Consider the following 19,236-nt stretch of genomic DNA (forward strand, 5'->3'; position numbering starts at 1 on the left):
GCCCAAGAAAAACGACCACCCAGGACCAAGGTCCAGCCAAAGAGCAGCTTTATTAGTGATGCTGGGTTCTACACACGCCGTAGTGCGCGCGCGTCTTCCCGAGGGACGCCTCGGCCGCAGGGCCAACACGGGAGCGCTTACACCGGAGTCATAGAAATAAAGCTTTGGTGTGTAGGTTTTCGGGAGAGGGCACAGGTTAACACTGCAAGACAAACACTTCACACGACACCGGCTCTCAGTGTGGGTTGGGTTTTTGGCCAAGGGGGTGGATTCTACATGACTGGACTCTGGGGCCCCTCCGGGCCCAGCGTGGGGCGGCCCCTAGGGCTGGGGCTCTGGTTGACCCTGCCGTTTTGCCTTCATCTGCAGGTACCGCCCTTTGCCTTCCTCAAAGCGCTTCTTCTCGTCCTCGGTCTCGGGCTGTGGACCACACACGGAAACAGGCACGTTAGTGAGGTCACAGAATCTGACTGTGGGCCCGAAGCCCCCTACCCCCGCCACCCCCCAGGCTCCACTGGCCACCTGGGGCTGTCTGGATGCTGGCCTCAGGACCAACTGGGAAGGAGTTCCTAGGGATGCAGCGTCACGGGTGCCCCCGCGCCACCCTTCACAGCAGGTGGGATCCCAAGCCCCGCGCCTCTTTGATAATGAACTTCAGCGGGAGATGAGAGGTGGAAGAGACGGCCTAAAGCAGGGCCGGGTGTGAGGAAGGAAAGAGGTCCCTGCTGGGGACACAGAGTGTGGTCCACTCCCAGGGAATGCCAGCTGCTCAGGGTCTGCCCCAAAGGGAAGTGGGGACAAGCACTGTGCTGGCTGTGTCACCTTGGGCAGGCCACTTTATTGTAGCAGAAGCAATAGTGACTGCTTTGTGGGCAGGGAGCCCTGGACGGCGCTGATGACCAGGAAGCCGCTCCTTGGGTCCTGCTCACCCCTTCTCTGTCGCATCCTTCCTCTAAGCAACCTAGAAGCCATGTCCCCATACTCGGCGGCTGGAAGGCGGGGGGGACGCAGAGCCTACTGACCGGAGGGAACTGGCCGAAGGCGGGCTTCTGCCTGCCATCCCGGCAGGATTATGAACCATGCCCCTATCACTTTTAAGAGTGGTCTGGTCTGGGGGCGCCCAGGTGGCTCAGTGGGTTAAGCATCCAACTCTTGGTTTGGGCTCTGGTCACGATCTCAGGGTAGTGAGATCGAGACCCACGCTGGGCTCCGTTCCCCAGCACGGAGTCTGCTCACGGCTTCTCACTCTCCATCTGATCCTCCCCACCCTCCCCACCTCTCTCAAAATAAAATAAAATAAAATCTATAAAGAGTGGCCTAGCCTGGCCGCTAAGGGGTGTGGCCCAGGCCCAGGTCCCTCCCTGAGGCCCCAGCCGGCCCACGCCCAAGTTCTCTCTCGCCCGCCCTGCTCAGGAATTCAGGTTTCAAGAGCTGCGCTGATTCCTCTGGGACATTTCCTTGCGATACTTCGAGGGTGTCTGAAAGCCGAAGAAACGGGGCAGTTGCCCTTCATCCACAAAGACACCAAGCCCCGGCGGCTATTTCAGGCCCAAGTGTTTTACAGGCAAATGGGCTATTGGCAAGAGAGAGAACAATCAGCCGGAGGACGTCATGTCAGTGTCAACCAAACATTTCCTCCCCCTCAGCCTTCTCAGAAACTGTTCGCTAAATGTCACCAGGTGTAAACTGTCAAAACCTTGTGGCTTGGAGCCACAAAGGTATTTAAAGAACTCGGATCACGCTCCTTCTAGTGGTTCTGGTGCCTATTTGAAGAGTCTTCGGAGCACACGTGGCCAACGGCAGCTTTCCAAGATGCTTTATTGAGGAAGGCCCTCCTGCTGTTCTGGTTCCATCGCTGGCTGACTTTTTTAAAAATGAAATTTGAGGCCATGCAATTTGACCTGAAACAGCCCAGCGAAACAAAATGTTCTCTCGGTTAGAGCGGGCGGCGCGGAGGGAGAGCGTCCTGGGGGCAAGAGGCCAGGGGCCCGTCCCTGTTGCTGAAGGCACCCCGCGAAGACAAGGCCGCGTTCTGCGGGGCCCAGCTTCTGGGCAACCCAGGCAGAGCTGCTCCCAGCTTCCGTGTGCGTAAATCACCTGGGGGGTCTTAAAATGCAGATCCTGAGGCAGGGGGTGTAGGGCCCAGGGCCTGAGACTCATTCCTAACAAGCGTCAGATGATCCGGTGCTGCTGGCCTGGGGGCCGCTCTGGGCAGCCGGGCCCTGCGGCAAACCGGGTCAAGGGCACGAGGCTGGGACAGTCTTTTTTTTTTTTTCTTTTGCTCCCTCTCCCCGTGGACCATGCTTGGCGTGGCTGAGGGGACCTGTGGCTCCCATCCATGTGCAGCCAAAGGCCAGGGCTCAGGAGAGTGGCATGGCTGGCCCTTCTTCAGGGGGAAGGAGGGGCTGCAGCCTGTCTTCCCGCCTCCTCACAGAGCGGACCAGCTCATGGGGAATCAACGCGTTTGGGTCCTGGAGCCCGGAGACCGGCTGAGGGCGAGAGCACGGGCTGGACCACCTGCGAAGGGTCCTCCGAGCTCGCAAGGCCCAGCCCCGCCGGCGGCCGGAATTTCCATCCCTGGAGCGGGAGAAAGAGCGCAGAAGGCTTGGAAAGAAAATAATTTCTCAAAACAAGACTGTGAGCCTGGCCTGGGCGAGGCTGCGGGGTGGACAGATGGCCACCCAGGCCGTCTGCAGAGCCCACCAAAGCCAGGGCCCGATGGAAGGGGCCTTTCTGTGTCTCCAGCCCACCAGCGTTTCTGGAAACCGGCAAACATGGGACTCTCACGCGCATCTTGGTCCCCAATGCCTGGGTCACCAGCCAAGGGCTCCCAGGGCTCCGAAGAGCAGGGAGGGGTCCAGAGGACAGCAGTATATGGAACTGTCATCAGGGATACCCTAGAAGATGGGCAGAAATGGCCCATCCAAGAGGCGCCTGAGTGGCTCAGTCGGTTACACATCAGCCTTCAGCCCAGGTCGTGATCCCAGGGTTCTGGGATGGAGCCCCACATCAGGCTCCCTGCTCAGTGGGGAGCCTGCTTCCACCTACCTGCCCCACCTGCCTCTATTCCTGCTCGCTCTCTCAAATAAAGAAAATAATGTTAGAAAAAAAAAGCTGATCCTGACCGTTCTAGGAGATGCCTAGACTTTGGTCAGCGCCACCCACCCTCTGGAATGGGCTGGCCTGCCTTGGGTCCCCACCTCACTTCCTGGACAGGTCTCTCCATCCTGCCCCTACACCAGCCCAGCCGCCCCTCTGGAGCCAGGGTAGGGGGACAAGCCAGGCTGGTTTGAACCGGGCTCCTCTGCTTACCACTGTAGGGTTCACAGACTCTCATATATTCTACTCTATAAGAGTCCCAAAGTCCTCTCAGCTGTCCCCAACAAGACAGAGAAAGAAGACCCCCCCCCCCAGCCTCAAGTCGGGGCCCATTTATACCAAACACGCAGAGTAAACACGTCCACGGAGACAGCACAGGTTACTGGTGCCAGGGGCTGGGAGCAGGCGGACAACTAAGGGGCGCGTGGCTTCTTTTTGGGAGGATGACAATGTTCCACAATGGACCGTGGCGATGGTTGCACAATGGTGTGAACACATGAACCCCCGCCAGCTTGGACGCTGTGAACGGGGGGGCTCTACAGTCCGTCATTATATCTCAAACCCACCAGAAGTGACATGTCTCCTCACAGTTTACAGAAAGCCAGAAAGAAGGTGCAGCATGGCGGGATGCCTCCCACCCCAGACATGGCAGAGGCAACGCTCCCCAAACCCCACCCATGACTTTCTCTCCAGCGGCCTCCCGGGTGCCACTCTGGGCCTGGCACAGGGACCCGTCCCCGGAGCTGACGCTCCAGCCGGCAAGACGGAGGACAACAGGCAGATTATGCACGGTGGGAAAGTGACAATGACATGGCCCCAGCACAAGGTCAAACAGAGCCAGGGGGTCTCGCGGGACAGGTGCCAGGGAGGCTCCACAGTGGGGAGAGCAGCGGGTGGGCTCCAAGGGACACAGAAGTCTGCAAGTCACTTGCCACCAGCAACGGCTGCTGTCCTCCCCGTCAGGTCAGGCAAGTAGCAGAGCCAGGCCCATTGGGCAGAGCGAGCTGCCACCTCTGTGCAGTATCCCGATCTCCCAGGTCCCTGTGGATACGAGGAGCAGACAGAGTGCCCAGGCCATCTCCAACCCCAGGCCTCAACACAGGGGCTCCAGGAGCCCCCAGGTAACACGCCGTTGGGGCGAGCACCAATCTGGATGACCTTCGGAGCCCTTTTCTCTCCGAGCAGTGCCGTGTTTACGAACAGGAGCCTGACGCTGGGTCATTGGTCCTGTAGTGGCTGTGAAGACAGTGGGGCCCCCGGCCAGGCCTCTACAGGGCAAGGAGCTGCCCATAGTCTAGTCCAGCGGAAAGAATAGTCAGCAACAAAGAACGCCGCGCCCTCTGCTCCTTGAGAAGCACACTGAGCTGTTCGCAGCTGATGATGAGATCTGAGCTCTGCTTCCAGCGGCCCAGCGGTGGGGTGGGCAGGGGCACCCATGAGCAATACTGGGCCTGTGAGGCTAACTACAAGGGGTTCTTTCTTCTCTTTACTTTTGCATATAGTTGAACTTTTCCATCATTCAAAGGTAAAAAAAAGAAAAACCAACTAGACCCATCAGGGCAGCTGCTGGGACCCCTTCTTCCTTCCCAGGTCACAAAGGGCTTCCAGTCACATGCAGTCAGTTGAGGGGCTAAGTCCAGGGTTGGAGAAGACCTGCTCCCCGCACACCGGGCTCTAATGACCATCTACCACCTTCCTTCCGGCCAGAACACCTGCCATGTCCTGGGCTCACCCACACGGGTGACGAGATCCCCCCAACTGCCCAGGTAAACCTCCTGCAGGGATCAGCCCAGAGCCTCCTGCACCTTCTCCCACGTGGGCTGTGCCCAAGGCATGGACGTGGGGTTAGGGACGAGGAAGTTCTCTGGGCAAAGGCTCGCAGGGAGTGGCCTGATGCATGCCAGGACCACGTCTGCCCGTTGGAGTCTACACGACAACCCAGGGGGAGCTCTGAAGTCACCAGTTTCTTTCTCCCGATGAGGACATGAAGCGCAGACACAGCTAGGGACTTGCCCAAGTGGCAACTGGTCCGCAGCATAGCCTCAACTCAGGCCTGGGCGCTGCTGCTGGTCCGACTCATTCCATGCCAATGGGCTCCGGCCGGCAGGCTTAGCAGTGGGCAGAGGGGTGATGGCGACCCCTGCCGTGTGGTCCTGGTGAACGGGCTGGGCCTGCCCTCCCAGAACAAGCCTGGAGCCCACCTGGACTTGCAACGGCTCAGCCCCTGGGCCCTAGCCCCCGGGAATGGTGTCCCCTCCTGTTGGCGCCGCCTGCCAGGGGCCCAGGGTCAGGGGTGCTCTCCTATCCCAGCCCCTCACTCCGGCCTTGGAGCTATCCGCCTCTCCAAGGAGCTTCTCGAGTCCTAGCGGAGAAGGGCAGATGTGCCTGGCCTCTCCCGTGTGGCTCAGGTGCCAACGATTGGTCGCTCCCGTGAGCGTGACACCGGGGGCTGTTGGAGCCTGGTTTACAGAGACCCCGCCAGCAGCCGGGTGTCCTCCAGGTTCCACAGACTTGAGCAGACATGCCCCCCCCCCCCGCCTTCTGTTACATTTCGGGGAAGTCAGCGTTGGGGCCCCATCAGCCCCAGGCTTTCCCCTGATGCATGAGACACGCTCTTGCTAGCCTAGCCCGTCAAGGTCAAGAGAGAGCGGCAGGCAGGAGGGTTCGTCTGCGCAGCACGTCAGAGTCTGGGAGCCAGCGCCGCCGGGTCCTGCTCAGGGCCAGGCCTCAGGTGGCGAGCAAGGCACAAGCACCAGTCCTAAGGAGGCGCTCCCCCAGCCCCGGGGCGGTGCAGGTCACACCTAGCGGGCCACCCCTCGTCCCACGTGGCTGTGACAGTTCCGTCCAGCATGGCTTTCTGGGGCTCATCCTCCGGTCAGGCCTGAGGCCCGGCCTCCACCAGGTTACCCCAGGACAACTGCAGCCTTTTGCCCCACAGTGGCCAACAGGCCACCAGGGGCTCTAGAAGCTTCTCTCACTGGCTCAGGCCATGCGTGAGCTGACGGGGGGCCGAGTCCAAAGTGCAGGTGACTCTGGTCTACGCTGCCAACACAGACACAGTAAATTCTAGCGCCACTCGGCAGAGGGAGAAGCCACGCCCAGTGCCAACGTTTGTTCGTTCGAGATTCCACAGCTAGCTCCGCGAACAAGAGCTCACACCGCCTCATGCCGGACATGGAGGCAGCCGGCCAGCTGCGGGAGGACAAGGCCCTTGCAAAGCCTCCGACGAAGGAGCCAGCTGAGGGTTCATTTTTCTGGTCTCGGGATGACGGCTCATGCTGAATGTTCTGGGCTCCATGAGCCCCACCCGGCCCAGGAACGGGGTTTGGTTGACACCGGGGCCACTGAGCACCCACCCCCTGCAGACAGCAGCAGGCAAGGCAGCGTCTCGGCCTCCGCGGGCACAGTCCCTGCCCTGCGGGCTGCGGGACACTGTGAGTTCCGACCGACCCACGGCCCTCCCCGCCAAGTGACTAAGCGGGGCCACCCCTTCCCTGCCGGGTGTGAAGCTGACGGAGCCAGACAGATGGCTGCCTGCACACGGTCCCCACCCACGGCCCAGCTGCTGCCTCCCGCCTCCCGTCTCCCTCCACCCGGCTAAGTAAATAAATACAGAAGTTGTTGGCTGTGGCTGTTTATAATGGAGGGCTGAGGGTGCTGGGGGGAAGGAAAAAGCTCCTCCACGGGAAATCGCATATGCTTTCGGGTGCCCGGGGCTGTTGGCAGGGCAGGAGGCTCTGGACCACAGGCCAGTGTCTTTTGATGGCCTGAGCGCTCTCTCGCACCCTCTGTGGGGCGGGGGTGGGGACACGGAGCCTGGCGCACCGCTTCCCACGGGCACGAGGAAGGGACGTGGAGGGGTGGCAAGGAACGCAGGCTCTGGGCTTCAGCCGTGTGGCCTCAGGGCTGGCCCCCCTTCCCAGGGCAAGGCGTTTTCGGACGTGCACAGCAGTCAGGCCACGTGTGCACGCGTGTGCGCCCAGGACACGTTCATGCTACACACAGCCTCAGAGACAGACTCCGGTCTGCGCACCGGCCGTGCGGCCCAGGGAGGAGGGCTTCCCCAGGGGTCCCTGTCAGGGAGCTGGGCCTCTGCCACCTCACCCCCAGCCACAGAGACCTGGGGGTCAGAAGCGCCCCGCCCCCTCTGCTGCGGCCCCTCCCTCCCTCCTCCGGCTCCCCCTGCCAGCTGCTGTCTCCCCGGCTCCCTGCCCCTGGAGGGAAGCCCGTGGCTCGCAGAGCCCACATTACAGACAAGATGTTTCCCAGTTTGCATCTTCTGTGCTGCGAGAACACACATTTGGGACTTGGCGCAGAGGCGAGTGACTAAGCCCCACGCTCCGCAGAATCAATAGCTTGCCCTTTTTGTGATTAACGAAGGCTGGTGCGAAGAGGGTTTCCCGTCGTGACAGAACAGCTTCCTGCGGGCCGCAGGGACACAGACATTCTTAATTAGGAAACCGCGTGCGCCCTCTCCAGTCTTCATAACGTGAGACAGGAGGGGCCTCGGGACAATTGTGCCGGCAATTAGGATGTCTTCTGATGACTGGGGCCATTCCACGCGGCCTGGCAGGGACAAGCTTGGCATCCGGGAGCCCTCGTCTGGCAAGCAGCTGTGTCCCCAGAGCGGGGCTCCACCGGTGACTGCGACCTCGGTGGGTGGGGCCGGGCACCTGGGAAGCCGCTCACCACCTGCCCGAGGCACACACCAGAGGGCTCATGGTGGCCGCTCCAACAGTGAGATCACTGTGGAACTGATCTGCTGTGTGGCCGTGGACGCCCCTAGGAGAGGCTGGCAGGAGGCTGAGGGGGCGGCAGGGAGCGCGGGGGGCTGGGGAAAGGCAGCGCAGGGTGATGGTCTCTGGTAGAGAAGGTGAAACAGGACTCAGCCCTGCTGGGTGGCCCTCTCAGCAGCTTCTCCCAAGGAGTCGGGGGTGAGGGTGGGTCACAGCAAGTGCTCCTGGGAGCACCCCACCACACCCCGTACAGGGACAAAGATCGTAACCGCCAGATGCTGAGGGCGGGCCTGGCCAGGACCTGCCCTCACTTGAGCCCCCCACCCTGTGTGAGGGCGCACTGTGCGTCGAGTCCGTCTTTCCTGTCCTGGGTCTGAAGCCGCACTGTGCCTGGGACACAGCGAGGACTCAGGGGACATTTGCTGAAAGAACAAATGATCAAACCAACGGATGATCAAACCAAAAAAGCAAATAACAAATTGGTGTGGTCTTTGTGCTAAAGCTTCAAAACCAGTAGTTTTGCTCAATGGACACACGGTTAGGCATCGCCTGTCCCCAGCGAGTCCAGAGCTCAGCCCATTCGAGGTCTCCCCAGGAGCCTGCTGCGGTGACACAGGCATGGCTGGGAGCGGCCCACACACCGAAGCAGGGATAAAGCCCCAGAAGAAGCACTTCCTGTCCTGCTGGCAGAGCTGACACGCTCCCGTCTGTGTCCACATGCGCGTGCGTGTGTGTGCGGGGAGGCTCTTCCGCCTCCTTCTGCTCACTGTGGGGGTTCCCGGGGCCTGTTTCTTCCCTGCACTTTTGACTACACTTTGAGTACCATGTCCCTGGATTCAAAGGGTCTTTGCCACGGGACTTTGCAGAGAAAGCACGGTGCCACTGAGCAACGGTGTTTTCGTCCGTGTTCAGGGTAGGCAGCGCCGCCTTCTGCCCCAGCACAGCCCGGGCAGGAGGGTGCCCGGCTGCGAGCCCCGGGCTGGGTCCCCACAACCTGCACAGGCCTCTCCCCTTATGACCGTGCAGGGTGACCACGGCAGAACCGGGGCGCCCTGACCAGCTGGGATCCCCCTTTCCGCTGCACCTTCTGCAAGTCTCAGCCACAGGCCCCCCCTCCTGCAGCCGCCTTCCAGACACCACGCAGGGTCAGGCCTAGCAGGGCCCTCGGAGCGCCTGCTGCTGGGTTGTCCCGCTTTACAGAAATTAGAATAGCAAGGGCGCATCAGGATTTGAAAACGCGGCCATGAAGCAACCAGACAGGTTGTTCATGAGTAGAACCTGCCAGCATTTTAACAGGAAAATGTGTATCGTTGGTGCCATGGGCCTTCCCCCTTATGGACGTGAACTGGGTGGGGGGTCTCCAGAGCACGGGCTGTACCAGCGAGAAAGGCCGTTACCCAGCGGTCAGGGACACAGCCAAGTGTCCAGGGACACGTGCAGGCAGGGGCTGCACCCCGTCACCCACCTCCCCTGGGGCACCCACACCCCCGATTCTCACCAGACACTAAAGTTCCCAGCACAAACCACTCAGCTGACAGGAGCATTTCCCATCACGAGACAGACTTTCTGTGAAGCACCCAGAACCGAGGGAGAGAACGGAACACTGGGTCAAGAAGCTTCACGAACAGTCTCATCCTGGACTCACCCCTGTGCAGGGCGGCATGGAGGGGCGGCAGGGAGCACGGCTCCTGTCGGTCGTGCGGCTTCTCACACCCTTCCAGAAGCGGCATCAACAGTGTTGCACCACAGCGCATCTGAGTTTCTCAAGTTAGGAAATCATTCTGGCCCGCTGACACATCTCCCCATGCTGGGGACCCCGGCCAAGACAAGCCCTGCGCAGGGACGCGCTGTCTTACAAGCTGGGGGCGTAGCTCCTCTTGCCACGGTGGCTGTGCAGAGCAGGCCTGGCCACGGTCAGCAGAGTGGCAGTCTCCTTGGTGACTGAGGAACGGGGCCATCTGGAGGACCCTAGCCTCTGCCTTGCCACATGTCTGGGCTCAGGCATGGGTCCCGAGAAGCGGGGGACTGGAGGCTGGTGAGAGGCCCGGGATGGCTCCAGTGGGGAAACTGAGGCTCAGGGTCCCACACTTGGTCCCCTGGACCAGAGTTAGCCATCTGGTTGCCTGTCTGCGGGATGGGAACCCTCTCCCCTGCTTCCCCAGGCCAGATCCAATAGCACAGGGGAAGTAGGTCAGCATTCCATGGACACCCCAGCTCCTTAGGACCAGACTGTGGTCACTATGCGTACCTGGGACACCCACCCCACTGTCCCTTACCAAGTGAGAGGGAATGGCCATGCATGTGCACGGGGCTAGGCGGGCACCCCCGGGCATCTGGAGTGGGTGCTCAGTAAGCGTGAAAATAACGTGCCTTCCACACATGCGTTCTCACGGTGCTCCGTGTGGAGCTCACGGGCTGGGGTGGGCCTCGTGCGAGAAGGACAGAGGGGCGGCTGCAGCGCTGATTTCCTCGCCGCCTCCCATTTTAACTAGAAAATACTTCCAGACCATTTCATTGGCTGAGATGGAGGCCTCTGGGTCTAGGCCCTGGTCTAGCCAGAGATGGGTGTCTATAAGCACTGGCCAAAACACTCTGTGACCAAGACCCTCCATGATGGGGCAGGCTCACTGTGGTTTGGGTTTCCTGGGAGCAGAGCATTCCTGTTTCAGCGACACTACCCCCGCTGCTGCCCCCACGTGGGCCTCAGTTCACAGGGGCAAACGTTCCTTTTCCAAAAGATCCACAAAGTAATGACGGGCTTAAACCCTGTACCGCCTACAAGCCTGGGATGGGCTCCAGGCTTCCCCCTCAGCCCAAGGGGCCCTGTGTGGACCCACATCGCCCTCACAGGGGCCCAGGACCCCTGCACTGCGGGTGCCTCCGTCCTCACACGTCCCCCAGGTGGCCCTCCGGGGCGGCGGCACCCAGGACTCAGCCAGGGCATGGGAGGCAGGTGGGCGCCCAGAACAGTGCCGACTCCGTCTTTAACACACACAATGTGGTCCTCACGCCCCTGGACATGAAAAGGGGCTAGAAAAAGTCACCCACAGGGCGTTCCAGGAACAACCTGAGACCCTGGAGGTGTCCACCCTGTCTCTGCACTGGCCCCCTTTTGAGCCGTGCTCAGCAAAATCCGGGGCGTGTTTCTACCCCCCAGGTCAGAGGTCATGGCCGCAGAGAGGCCTTCAGAGAGAGGCAGGGCAGCTGGGGGACCTGGGCCTGCTGTCTGGACCAGTAGCCTGGCTCCATGCTCCGCACTTGCTTCTTCACTGATTAGCCTGGAAAGTGCCAGCAGCTGCTGGCCTCAGCACAGCCTCCCCAACATAAAATATTCATCAAGAAAAACTCCAAACAGCAACGCTGCCTTCCGTGTCAGCCAGGCCCTGGGGATGGAAGCTAAAAATAGGCAGGAGGTAGAAGAATTGCTGACAACGGGGAGCGGGGAGGGGAGGAGGGCTGAGCGCCCCCCACGGGCACAGGCACGCTGGCGGTGGGGAGCCTGAGTGTGCTTGGGGGGGACAGATGGTGTCCAACGGGCAGTCCTCAAGGGAGTATATGCACAGGATGAGCCAAAAACCTCTCTGGGGAGCTGCCCACCCTCCCTGCCAGAGGCTGGGCCCCAGGCCACCTCCACGAGGAATCAAAGACCATCTTTAATTAGCACGCCGGAACAGCCCGGATCAGCGTGTAGCCAGCCACTAGGAAGACATGGCCGTCGCTAACGGCCGGCCCCTCAAACCTAGGGATTCAGCCACTGTCCCCTTCACTCAGGCAGGTATCTTGCCCCACCTGCCAGGCACCAGCACCCCCTTCCTCTGGGCTGGCCCTCCACCTGTGGCCCACATCACAGATTTCTAGAAAGGGGGCAGGCACATAGACTGGCCCAGACCCAGGACTGCTTTCCGCCTCTGTGAAGGTCATGGGTACCACCACTAAGGCCTCCTGGCCCGCAGGCACTGTCCACAGGAGGCCGGATCCCTGGCTCCTGGCTGCAGCACTGGCCTCGCCAGCAGGCTGAGTTCCGGGGTGCATGCTGGCCGTGGGCAGCCCACAGCAGCTGCTGGGCTCCTGGACAGGTGAGCACAGCTCAGCTACGGAGAGCAGTTTGGACCTGGCCAGAAAACCCTGTCAGTTCACAGTTACTCAGAATGAGCCTTTGCGAAATGAAGATGGTCTGACTCCTCGGCTGCGCTTGCTCTCATACCCACGTGGGGAGCCCTGCAGGCCGCTGGCCCCCTCAGCTGACAGCAGAGGAAAGGCCCCTGTGGTCAGGCGGCTGGGTCCCGGGGCTGGGCCTGGCCAGGATCAGCGGGGTGGCCTCTGGTGTGTTCCTGCCCCCTCCTCTCCCCGTTCGGGTGACCAGCTCCAGCCCCAGACCTCCCGAGTCCCTGGTTCCTCTGACCCAGATGGTCTCTGGGAAACGGCTCCCCTGTCCCCAACACCAGGCCCCGCTCGAACAAGTGGTCTGTGCGGTCCTCCTCGGAAGGAGCCTCCTTAGGCAGCAACAACTCTCCCAGGGGAGGCCGACCCCTCACCTCCTGCTTCTTCCCTCAGGACTCTCCCCAGCGTCTCACACGGTCCCTTGTCCCCACTTGCTTACTGGCTCCCTCCAGGAGGGCGTCAGCTCCAGCGGGAGGGCTCCCCAAAGCACAGCAAACAGCAGCAGATGAGTGTGGCGCTCCCAGACATGTAAAGTAGCCCCCAGAGCCCTCAGCCACCCCTCGCAGCAGGCACTCCACTAGGGCTGTCCCCGTGGTACAGATGAGGAAACAGAGGCACCCCAGAAGAGTGAGCTTAGGACCACAAAGTCCTGCACCAGTGCCCTGACCAGACCGCAGGCGGCAGGATGACAGCACGTGTGAGCGTGACAGTGGGGTGTGTGTGTTAGGATTAGAGTCCCTGGGTGCTCAGGGACCTGCAGTTGCCGACTGTCCAGCAGCAGGACACTGGGCAGTGTGGAGGAGGAATGTGGCTGGAGAGGCCAGCAAGCTCATCAGCCACCCACGGGCATTTCCCTGAGCCCCATTCTGCGCTGGGTATCCTGGGATCACATGATGGGCCGGATGTACCAGAGGCTCGGAGGTGGTGCTGGCTGCTGGGAGATGGTCTGGGGACAGAGAGTTGCTGGGCAGTGGTCGGGGCCAGGCTTTACCTCCAGTGTGGAGGGAAGGTCATCTAAGGACGAGCTAGCTGAGAAACAGTGAAAGGACCTGGCTCCACAACGGTCTGAGGGAAGGCGTCCAGGCAGACAGACAGTGTGTACAAAGGTCCTGAGGCAGGAACAAGTCTGGGACTTGAGGCCAGAGAAGCCAGCGTCACAGGACCCTATGCTGAGGGCACAGAGGCTGTTGAGCAGATTAGGTGGGAGAGGGAGAAAACCTGATTCAGTTTTAAACAAGCTCCCTGGGTTCTAGTGTGGTGTCAGGTGGAGGGCAGCTGGCCTGGGGCCATACCGGTTGGGGCTGAGCAGTGACCCAGGCAGCCATGGGGCATAGGGACAGTGGGTGTGGGGGCTGAGCAAGAGGGGAGAGAGGAGCCAGGCACGTTCCCAGGCTCACTGAGAGAGGGAACCCGTGAGGACCAGTGGGATTTTCTAAGGAAAGACAACGAGTTCAACTCAGGACAAATCACGTTTGAGATGCGTGCTGGGACCCCACGGGGAGAGGCAGGGCTGGCAAAACTGATCGGGGCCTGAGCAGTGAAAGTAGAACAAAGCTCGTGGCATGCGACCTGGACCCCACCACCCGAGGAGGAGGGAAGGGCGCGGCAGGCGGCCATCAGGGCCTGGTGTTTTGGGGTCATGGATTGACCATCTGGACACTGCGGTCCTATGCCAAGGGAGCACGGGCTCCACTGAGGCCTGGGGCATCACGCCAGGCTGGCGAGGCAAAGGCGCAGAGCGTGCTTGGATCGGGCTGCGCTGCTGGAGCCCAGAGGCCAACGAGAACAGGGAGCAAGTATTTGCCTGTGTGAGACAGAATTCAGCATTCGGGATGGGGCACTGTGACAATATGGAAGACGGGACAAGGGTCCAGGAGAGAAGTGGGGAAAGCCTGTGTTTGAGGACCACAAGAAGCAGGTGAGGTTCTGAGAAGTGACCCAAGACCCAGAGGCAGGTGCTGCAAAGGTCAAGGCCTGGCGGTCAGAGGGAACAGACACACATCGGCCAAGGGGACAGGATGGGGGCGGAGCCATCCTGCCAAGGCTGCGGGACTGCGGGTCAGCATATGGGACGCACACCCACCCCTAGTCCTCACACTCAGGCAAGGCAGGTCGGAGGGCTGTGTGGGGCTCCCTGCCTTGGGGGGTAGCTGGGAGTACAGCTCTGACGGGGGGCTGAGGGAAGCGGCACGTGGGAGAGAAGTGAGGTCTTCCCTGCGGCCTGCCTGTCGAAGGTTCTCGGTGCCTGCTCTCCTCCTGCTGGAGACTCAGGCTCTCCCTGGAGCGCAGCGGGAGCGGCAGGGGGCCACAAAGCGCCAGCTGCTTGAGAGAGGCGCCCCCGGCCCCGGCCACTCTGCCCGCTCCCACTCACCCCCCGGAGGGTGGGGAGCTCTGACTGCAGCTCCAGGAGAGCTGCTTCTAGCGACAGGATCGGGAGCCATCAGGAGTGGCCCGAGCCACCCCAGGTCATGCACTGAACCCGAGCCTGGGCTCCCAGGACGGGGTACATGACCCTCCACAGGGGCCTCAGCCTTGTTGACCTGAGGGGTCCTTGCCAGGTGACAGGGGAGCCAGCAGTGGGGGCCCCACTCCCCAGGGCCGGGGTGGCTCTGGCTGTGGGGAGCAGCAGGAGGCAGGCTGCTAGTGTCTGGACAAGGTCCAGGAGGGACACCTCTGCGACCGGCACTGGTAAGGGGTGTGAGGCTTCCAGTAGAACTATCACTGGCCTCGGGGGAGACCTGTAAGCTGCGAGCACACATGCGTGCATTCCTTCCGCAGTCCCCGATACCTTCCAGCCAAGCACCCTGCCCACTCACCCCCCTTCCCCATCGCCCACTCTGAACCTCGGCTGCCTCTGGCTCCCTGACTCTCCTCGACTCTCCCTACGTCCAGCACTTGTCAGACTGCTGGGATTCCAGGCCCGGGACCCTGCGGTGGCAGCAACCACTGGGTCCCTGATGCCCAGCCTCATGCTGTCGGGGTCTGGCTCAGTCCCCATCAGGCAGGACACTCAGGCCAAGGCTTCTTGAGAACCTAGCCCTCGGGAGGGTCCTCAGCCCCATTTTAGCTTTTACACACGGCGCCAGGGGTCCCTGGGCCCTGTACTCAGCCTTGAGAGAGAAGCCCCAGAGCAAGGAGCTGGTAAGGACGGCCCTCTTGCCCTCTCGGCCCGGTCTGACCTCACAGCCCCCAGGGGAAGGCCTTCGCATTTGAGGGGCAGGGCAGCCAAGGTCACCGAGGCAGGGAGCGGCCAGGCCGGGGCCCTGCGCCCCACAAGGACGGGTGCTCACTCACCACGAGCTGGGGCACGGGCAGTGACTTGCCCTCCTGGCTCAGGGACACGTAGGTGAAGAAGGCACTGGCCGCCCGGTAGCGCTTCTGCGAGTTGTCCACCACGGGGTCGGCGTCCACCAGGACCTCGATCTCCATGGACTTGTTGCTCGTGAAGGTCATGCGGCCAGAGATGGTGATGACGCAGCCTGCGGAACACGCACAGCCGGTTAGCGGGGCACCGAGGGAGGGGTGGGGAAGGCCACAGGCAGCCGTGTCCCAGAGGGCGTTAGAGACCCGGTTAGGCAGCATCTAACAACTACGCGGACACGGAAATGGCAAGCTCTCGCCACGCCTCGTTATGGTGCCTAAAGGCTCACCTGCCTCCGGAGCAGGCGTTTGCTTTCGGTGTTCACGTGATCACTCGGAGTGGTGGCTGTCACCTGGCCCCCTGCCTCCTGGGAGGGGCAGCCCGCAACCTGCTTTCAGGCAGCTGCGGGGTGAGCTGGCTCTGTCCCTCTGAAATCACGTTAAGGCCACGCCGGCCCACACTGTCCACCCTGTGACCTTATTTGTGCCCGGTACCTTCCCAGCTCCCTGGCTGTTCCTGCTGCTGGTCTGACGCTTGGGCACTTGCAAGGGCCGGGGGTCCCGCTGACTGTGGTCCCACTGCGCGCCCTTCAGCCCACCCCCCCCCCACCCTTGTGTCCTATGAGACTGCGTCTGTGCCGTCTGGCTCTGTCTCTTCAGCGGCTTGCTCACGGGACCAGAGCTGTCCTGGGAGTTGCCCTGCCACACAGCTGAGGCCCTGACCTTGGTCGAGTCCCCAGGTGCTCACCACCTGCCTAGACTGGCAAGGTTTCCCTTGTTGATCACGATTCAGAGTCCTACATTCCCACAACACTGTCCCCGCTGTCCCTCTCCCTCTCAAACTCAACCGAACCCCCCTGTCCTCCCCGTGGCCCTTGGGTCAGGACTACGCACCCTGGCAGCTTCCCAACCTGGAGCGCCCCCACTCCCCGCTCACGGGCTCCCGTCTGCCAGCCTTGGCCCTTCCTTGCCTTGCTGCCTTTCCGTCACGGAGCCCAGTGTTCTTCTACACAGACTGGACTTGCCTCCCAGGGTGACCACGGGGAAGACACGAGATGAGCCAGGTGTTAGCACAGGGCCCACTGGAGGAAGGCTCTCAGCACGGTCATTATCATCACCGATGGATTGGTTCCGGACCATAAGGCAGCACCGAGCCTCAGGACTTCCAGGGTGGAGAAGCTGACACCCGGCTGCACCCCCAACGATGAGTGGCCAGAACGGCTCCCCCAGCCCCTGTCCCCAGCATGGCCTCATTCCAGGCTGGGTTCAAGGCAATCCCTGTCCAAGCCTGGCACATGATGCTGAGTCCCACTCCCCGGAACCAGGGCTGGCTGTGGGGACATTTTAACAATCCTGGGAACCTTGACGTCCGAGCTCCAAGGACACAGGCACAAGACACGTTTAAAGACCCAGGAGGACAGAAAGTCAAGACAGCATGGGGACTGTTAGAGGTGAGTGTGTGGGCAGGCCAGAAGCAGGGGGGTTATTCCATGTTACAGAGTTCCAGAACGTTCCATGCCACATTCAATTTCATACTTACAGGGAGTGCTTCAAGTCCTGCACAGCCACTTCCGGGAGGGAAGGCCACACGGTCAGTGCTGGGGGCATTATGGGAGCTCTACGAGGACAGAGTCTCGAACAAAACACCCAGCACACATGAGTGTGTCCCGAGTCCTGCTGCCCTGTGAGACTCTGCCTGCGTGACCCACAGGAGCAGCCCCTCACGGGCTCACCAGCCTCTGCCGGAGTTATTACGGGCGGCTCGGCACCCGGGGCAGGAGGAGGGCGCGCAAACCCATCTCCCTGCATCCTTCCTGTCATCGTGTCTCTACCCCTGGAGAACCTGTGATGGCCACGGGGGCTCTCCTAGAGGAAGAGATCAATGCTGCTTCTGGTTCAGGGGTCAGGACACTCCTGAAGTGCTCTGTGGTCCCCAAGTTGGAGGCTCTGTTTGGAATGACCTTGTGGGCGCACCTACGTTTGGAAGCGAGGACACACCCCAGGCGTGTGGATGCCTTGCCAGAAGGCAGCACACTGGCCCGGCCATCCTAGTCACCCCACCCAGCCGGGCGGCCCCGGGCTCCACCTGCTCACCGCCTGTGACTGCCGCTCCGATCTCACGAGCCCAGGGGTCAGCAGGGGCAGGTGCTCACCGCCCAGAGGGTGGTGAGGACAGTGGCCCACACATGCGCGGTTCTGGTGGACAGAACTTGCTCCAAAGCTCAGCTGGGACTGGCTCCCTCTTCCTGGCTCCCCCTTCCTGCCAATTCCTTGAGGCTGGGGCGGTGATTTCTCTGGGGACTAAAGCCTAACCAGAGGCCAGCAGGCCCCTTCCCCATGCAGGGGTGAGGCAAGGCCATCAACATGGCTCACTGGGGAGCATGGGGCTTGGACACAAGGCCGGAGGCAGGATGCCCAGAGATCTCATGGGGATGGGGAGTCAGGCTCCTTCCCACGGAGTTTGGCTCATTCCATCCCAGGTATAGGGGCAGAATCACAGGAAGGGCGTGCCAGGCCTACCCCCACCCTCGCCTGGGACACTGGGACATCATGTGAGACAGGGAAGGACCGCAGCGCGGGCCGGCCTGTGTTCACGTTCACTTCCGTTATTACGGGAACTGCAGACGGGGGAACGGGAACTGCGAGACACGGTCCCCTTTGTGGGGGACAGCGGAGGCAGAGTCGTCCAAAGTGCTGAGACACTGCCTGGGGACTTTCCCACTAGGTCACACATCCAAATCCAGCCAGAGGACCCGGCATGACGAGTTTAGGGGGGAAAATGGCCACTGTCATTGGCGCTAGGAGCCACAAGCCCACCAGGACAGGCTCCGGGTGTCAGGCCACCCTCCCGGCCAGGGGTGGTGGGGGAGTTCAGGAGGGGGCACCAGTTCTCTGAGCTGCTAAAGTGGGAACAGACAGATATTCCCCACCGAGTGTCTCCATGAAAGGCAGGTTCTTGGAGTGGCCCCGAGATGGCCCGAAGCCCAGGCTACAGGGCTCTGAGGAGGACCTCGCGTTCCGCGGGCTCCGGAGCACACTGGGCAGGTGGCCAGCCAGGACCCACACTGGGCTTTGGCTTCCTCACCTGAAAATAGGCACAGGAAGTAGCTCAGGGAGGTTGTGAGGAACGGTGAGCCTCCAAATGTGGCCACGTGGAGGTCACTTGCCTACATTAATTTTGTTACGTGGACGTGAAGCCCAGGACAGAAATTTCTGGTAAGGTCTGAGTGCCCTTCTGTTTAACAGCCCTCCAGGAAAAGCCCCCTTAAGCTAAGGGGAGACTGAGCCCACACAGCGCTCTTGGGGGTCTCTGGGTGCAGAATTACACCAACATGGTAATAAGTAATGTTTAAAGCAGATCACATTTTCCTTCTTCTGTAGCAAGCGTGTGTATACCCTGGCCAGGAGTCTGCTTCTAGTGTCATCTACATGACTTAGAAGGGCTACAGCATGCACGAGGGAGACTTTACATTTTCAGCTTGTGAGGAACACAGGGTAGCAAAGTATTAAAAACCCTGCCCGTTCTTCCTGGGTCCCAGTTGATTAGCACCTGTGCCAGATTGGACGCCGAAACATGACCACAGCGGTCGTGGTCCCCGCACAGGGAGGCCAGGGCTGCGGCTCAGCTCGCCCAGCATGTGAGCGAGGTCTGAGAGGCCAGGACTCAGGACTCCAGGACCTAAGTACCCTCTGGACCCGACCTCTAGCGCTCACTACCCCAAGGCCTCGCTGTGAATCCCCTGGGGCCTCAGAGGTGCTGGGTTCGAGCAGCTGAGGGGCTTCGGGCAGACTGAGGGGCGTCTCCTTGCCACGCCTCCCTGTGCGGGACCCACCAGCGTTGAGCTACTTGTTGCTCTCCTGTGCTCTCTGCGAGGGTCCT

The 19,236-nt window shown here is 61.3% G+C and overlaps 1 protein-coding gene across 4 annotated transcripts in view; it reads right to left on the reverse strand.

Moving 5' to 3' along the window:
- Positions 1 to 31: 31 nt before the first annotated feature.
- ACOT7 (acyl-CoA thioesterase 7) overlaps positions 32 to 19,236 on the reverse strand; it is a 94,722-nt gene continuing 75,517 nt past the window's right edge. For all 4 annotated transcript variants that reach the window (XM_059135155.1, XM_059135154.1, XM_059135156.1 and 1 more), the window contains exons 8-9: positions 15,291 to 15,475; positions 32 to 420 (exon numbers count right to left, since the gene is read on the reverse strand). In XM_059135155.1, coding sequence (XP_058991138.1) covers positions 322 to 420; positions 15,291 to 15,475 — 284 coding nt within the window. In that variant the 3' untranslated portion in view covers positions 32 to 321. The remainder of the gene's footprint in view (positions 421 to 15,290; positions 15,476 to 19,236) is intronic.

Source organism: Mustela lutreola, chromosome 10, assembly GCF_030435805.1.
Source record: "Mustela lutreola isolate mMusLut2 chromosome 10, mMusLut2.pri, whole genome shotgun sequence".
Lineage (NCBI taxonomy): Eukaryota > Metazoa > Chordata > Mammalia > Carnivora > Mustelidae > Mustela > Mustela lutreola.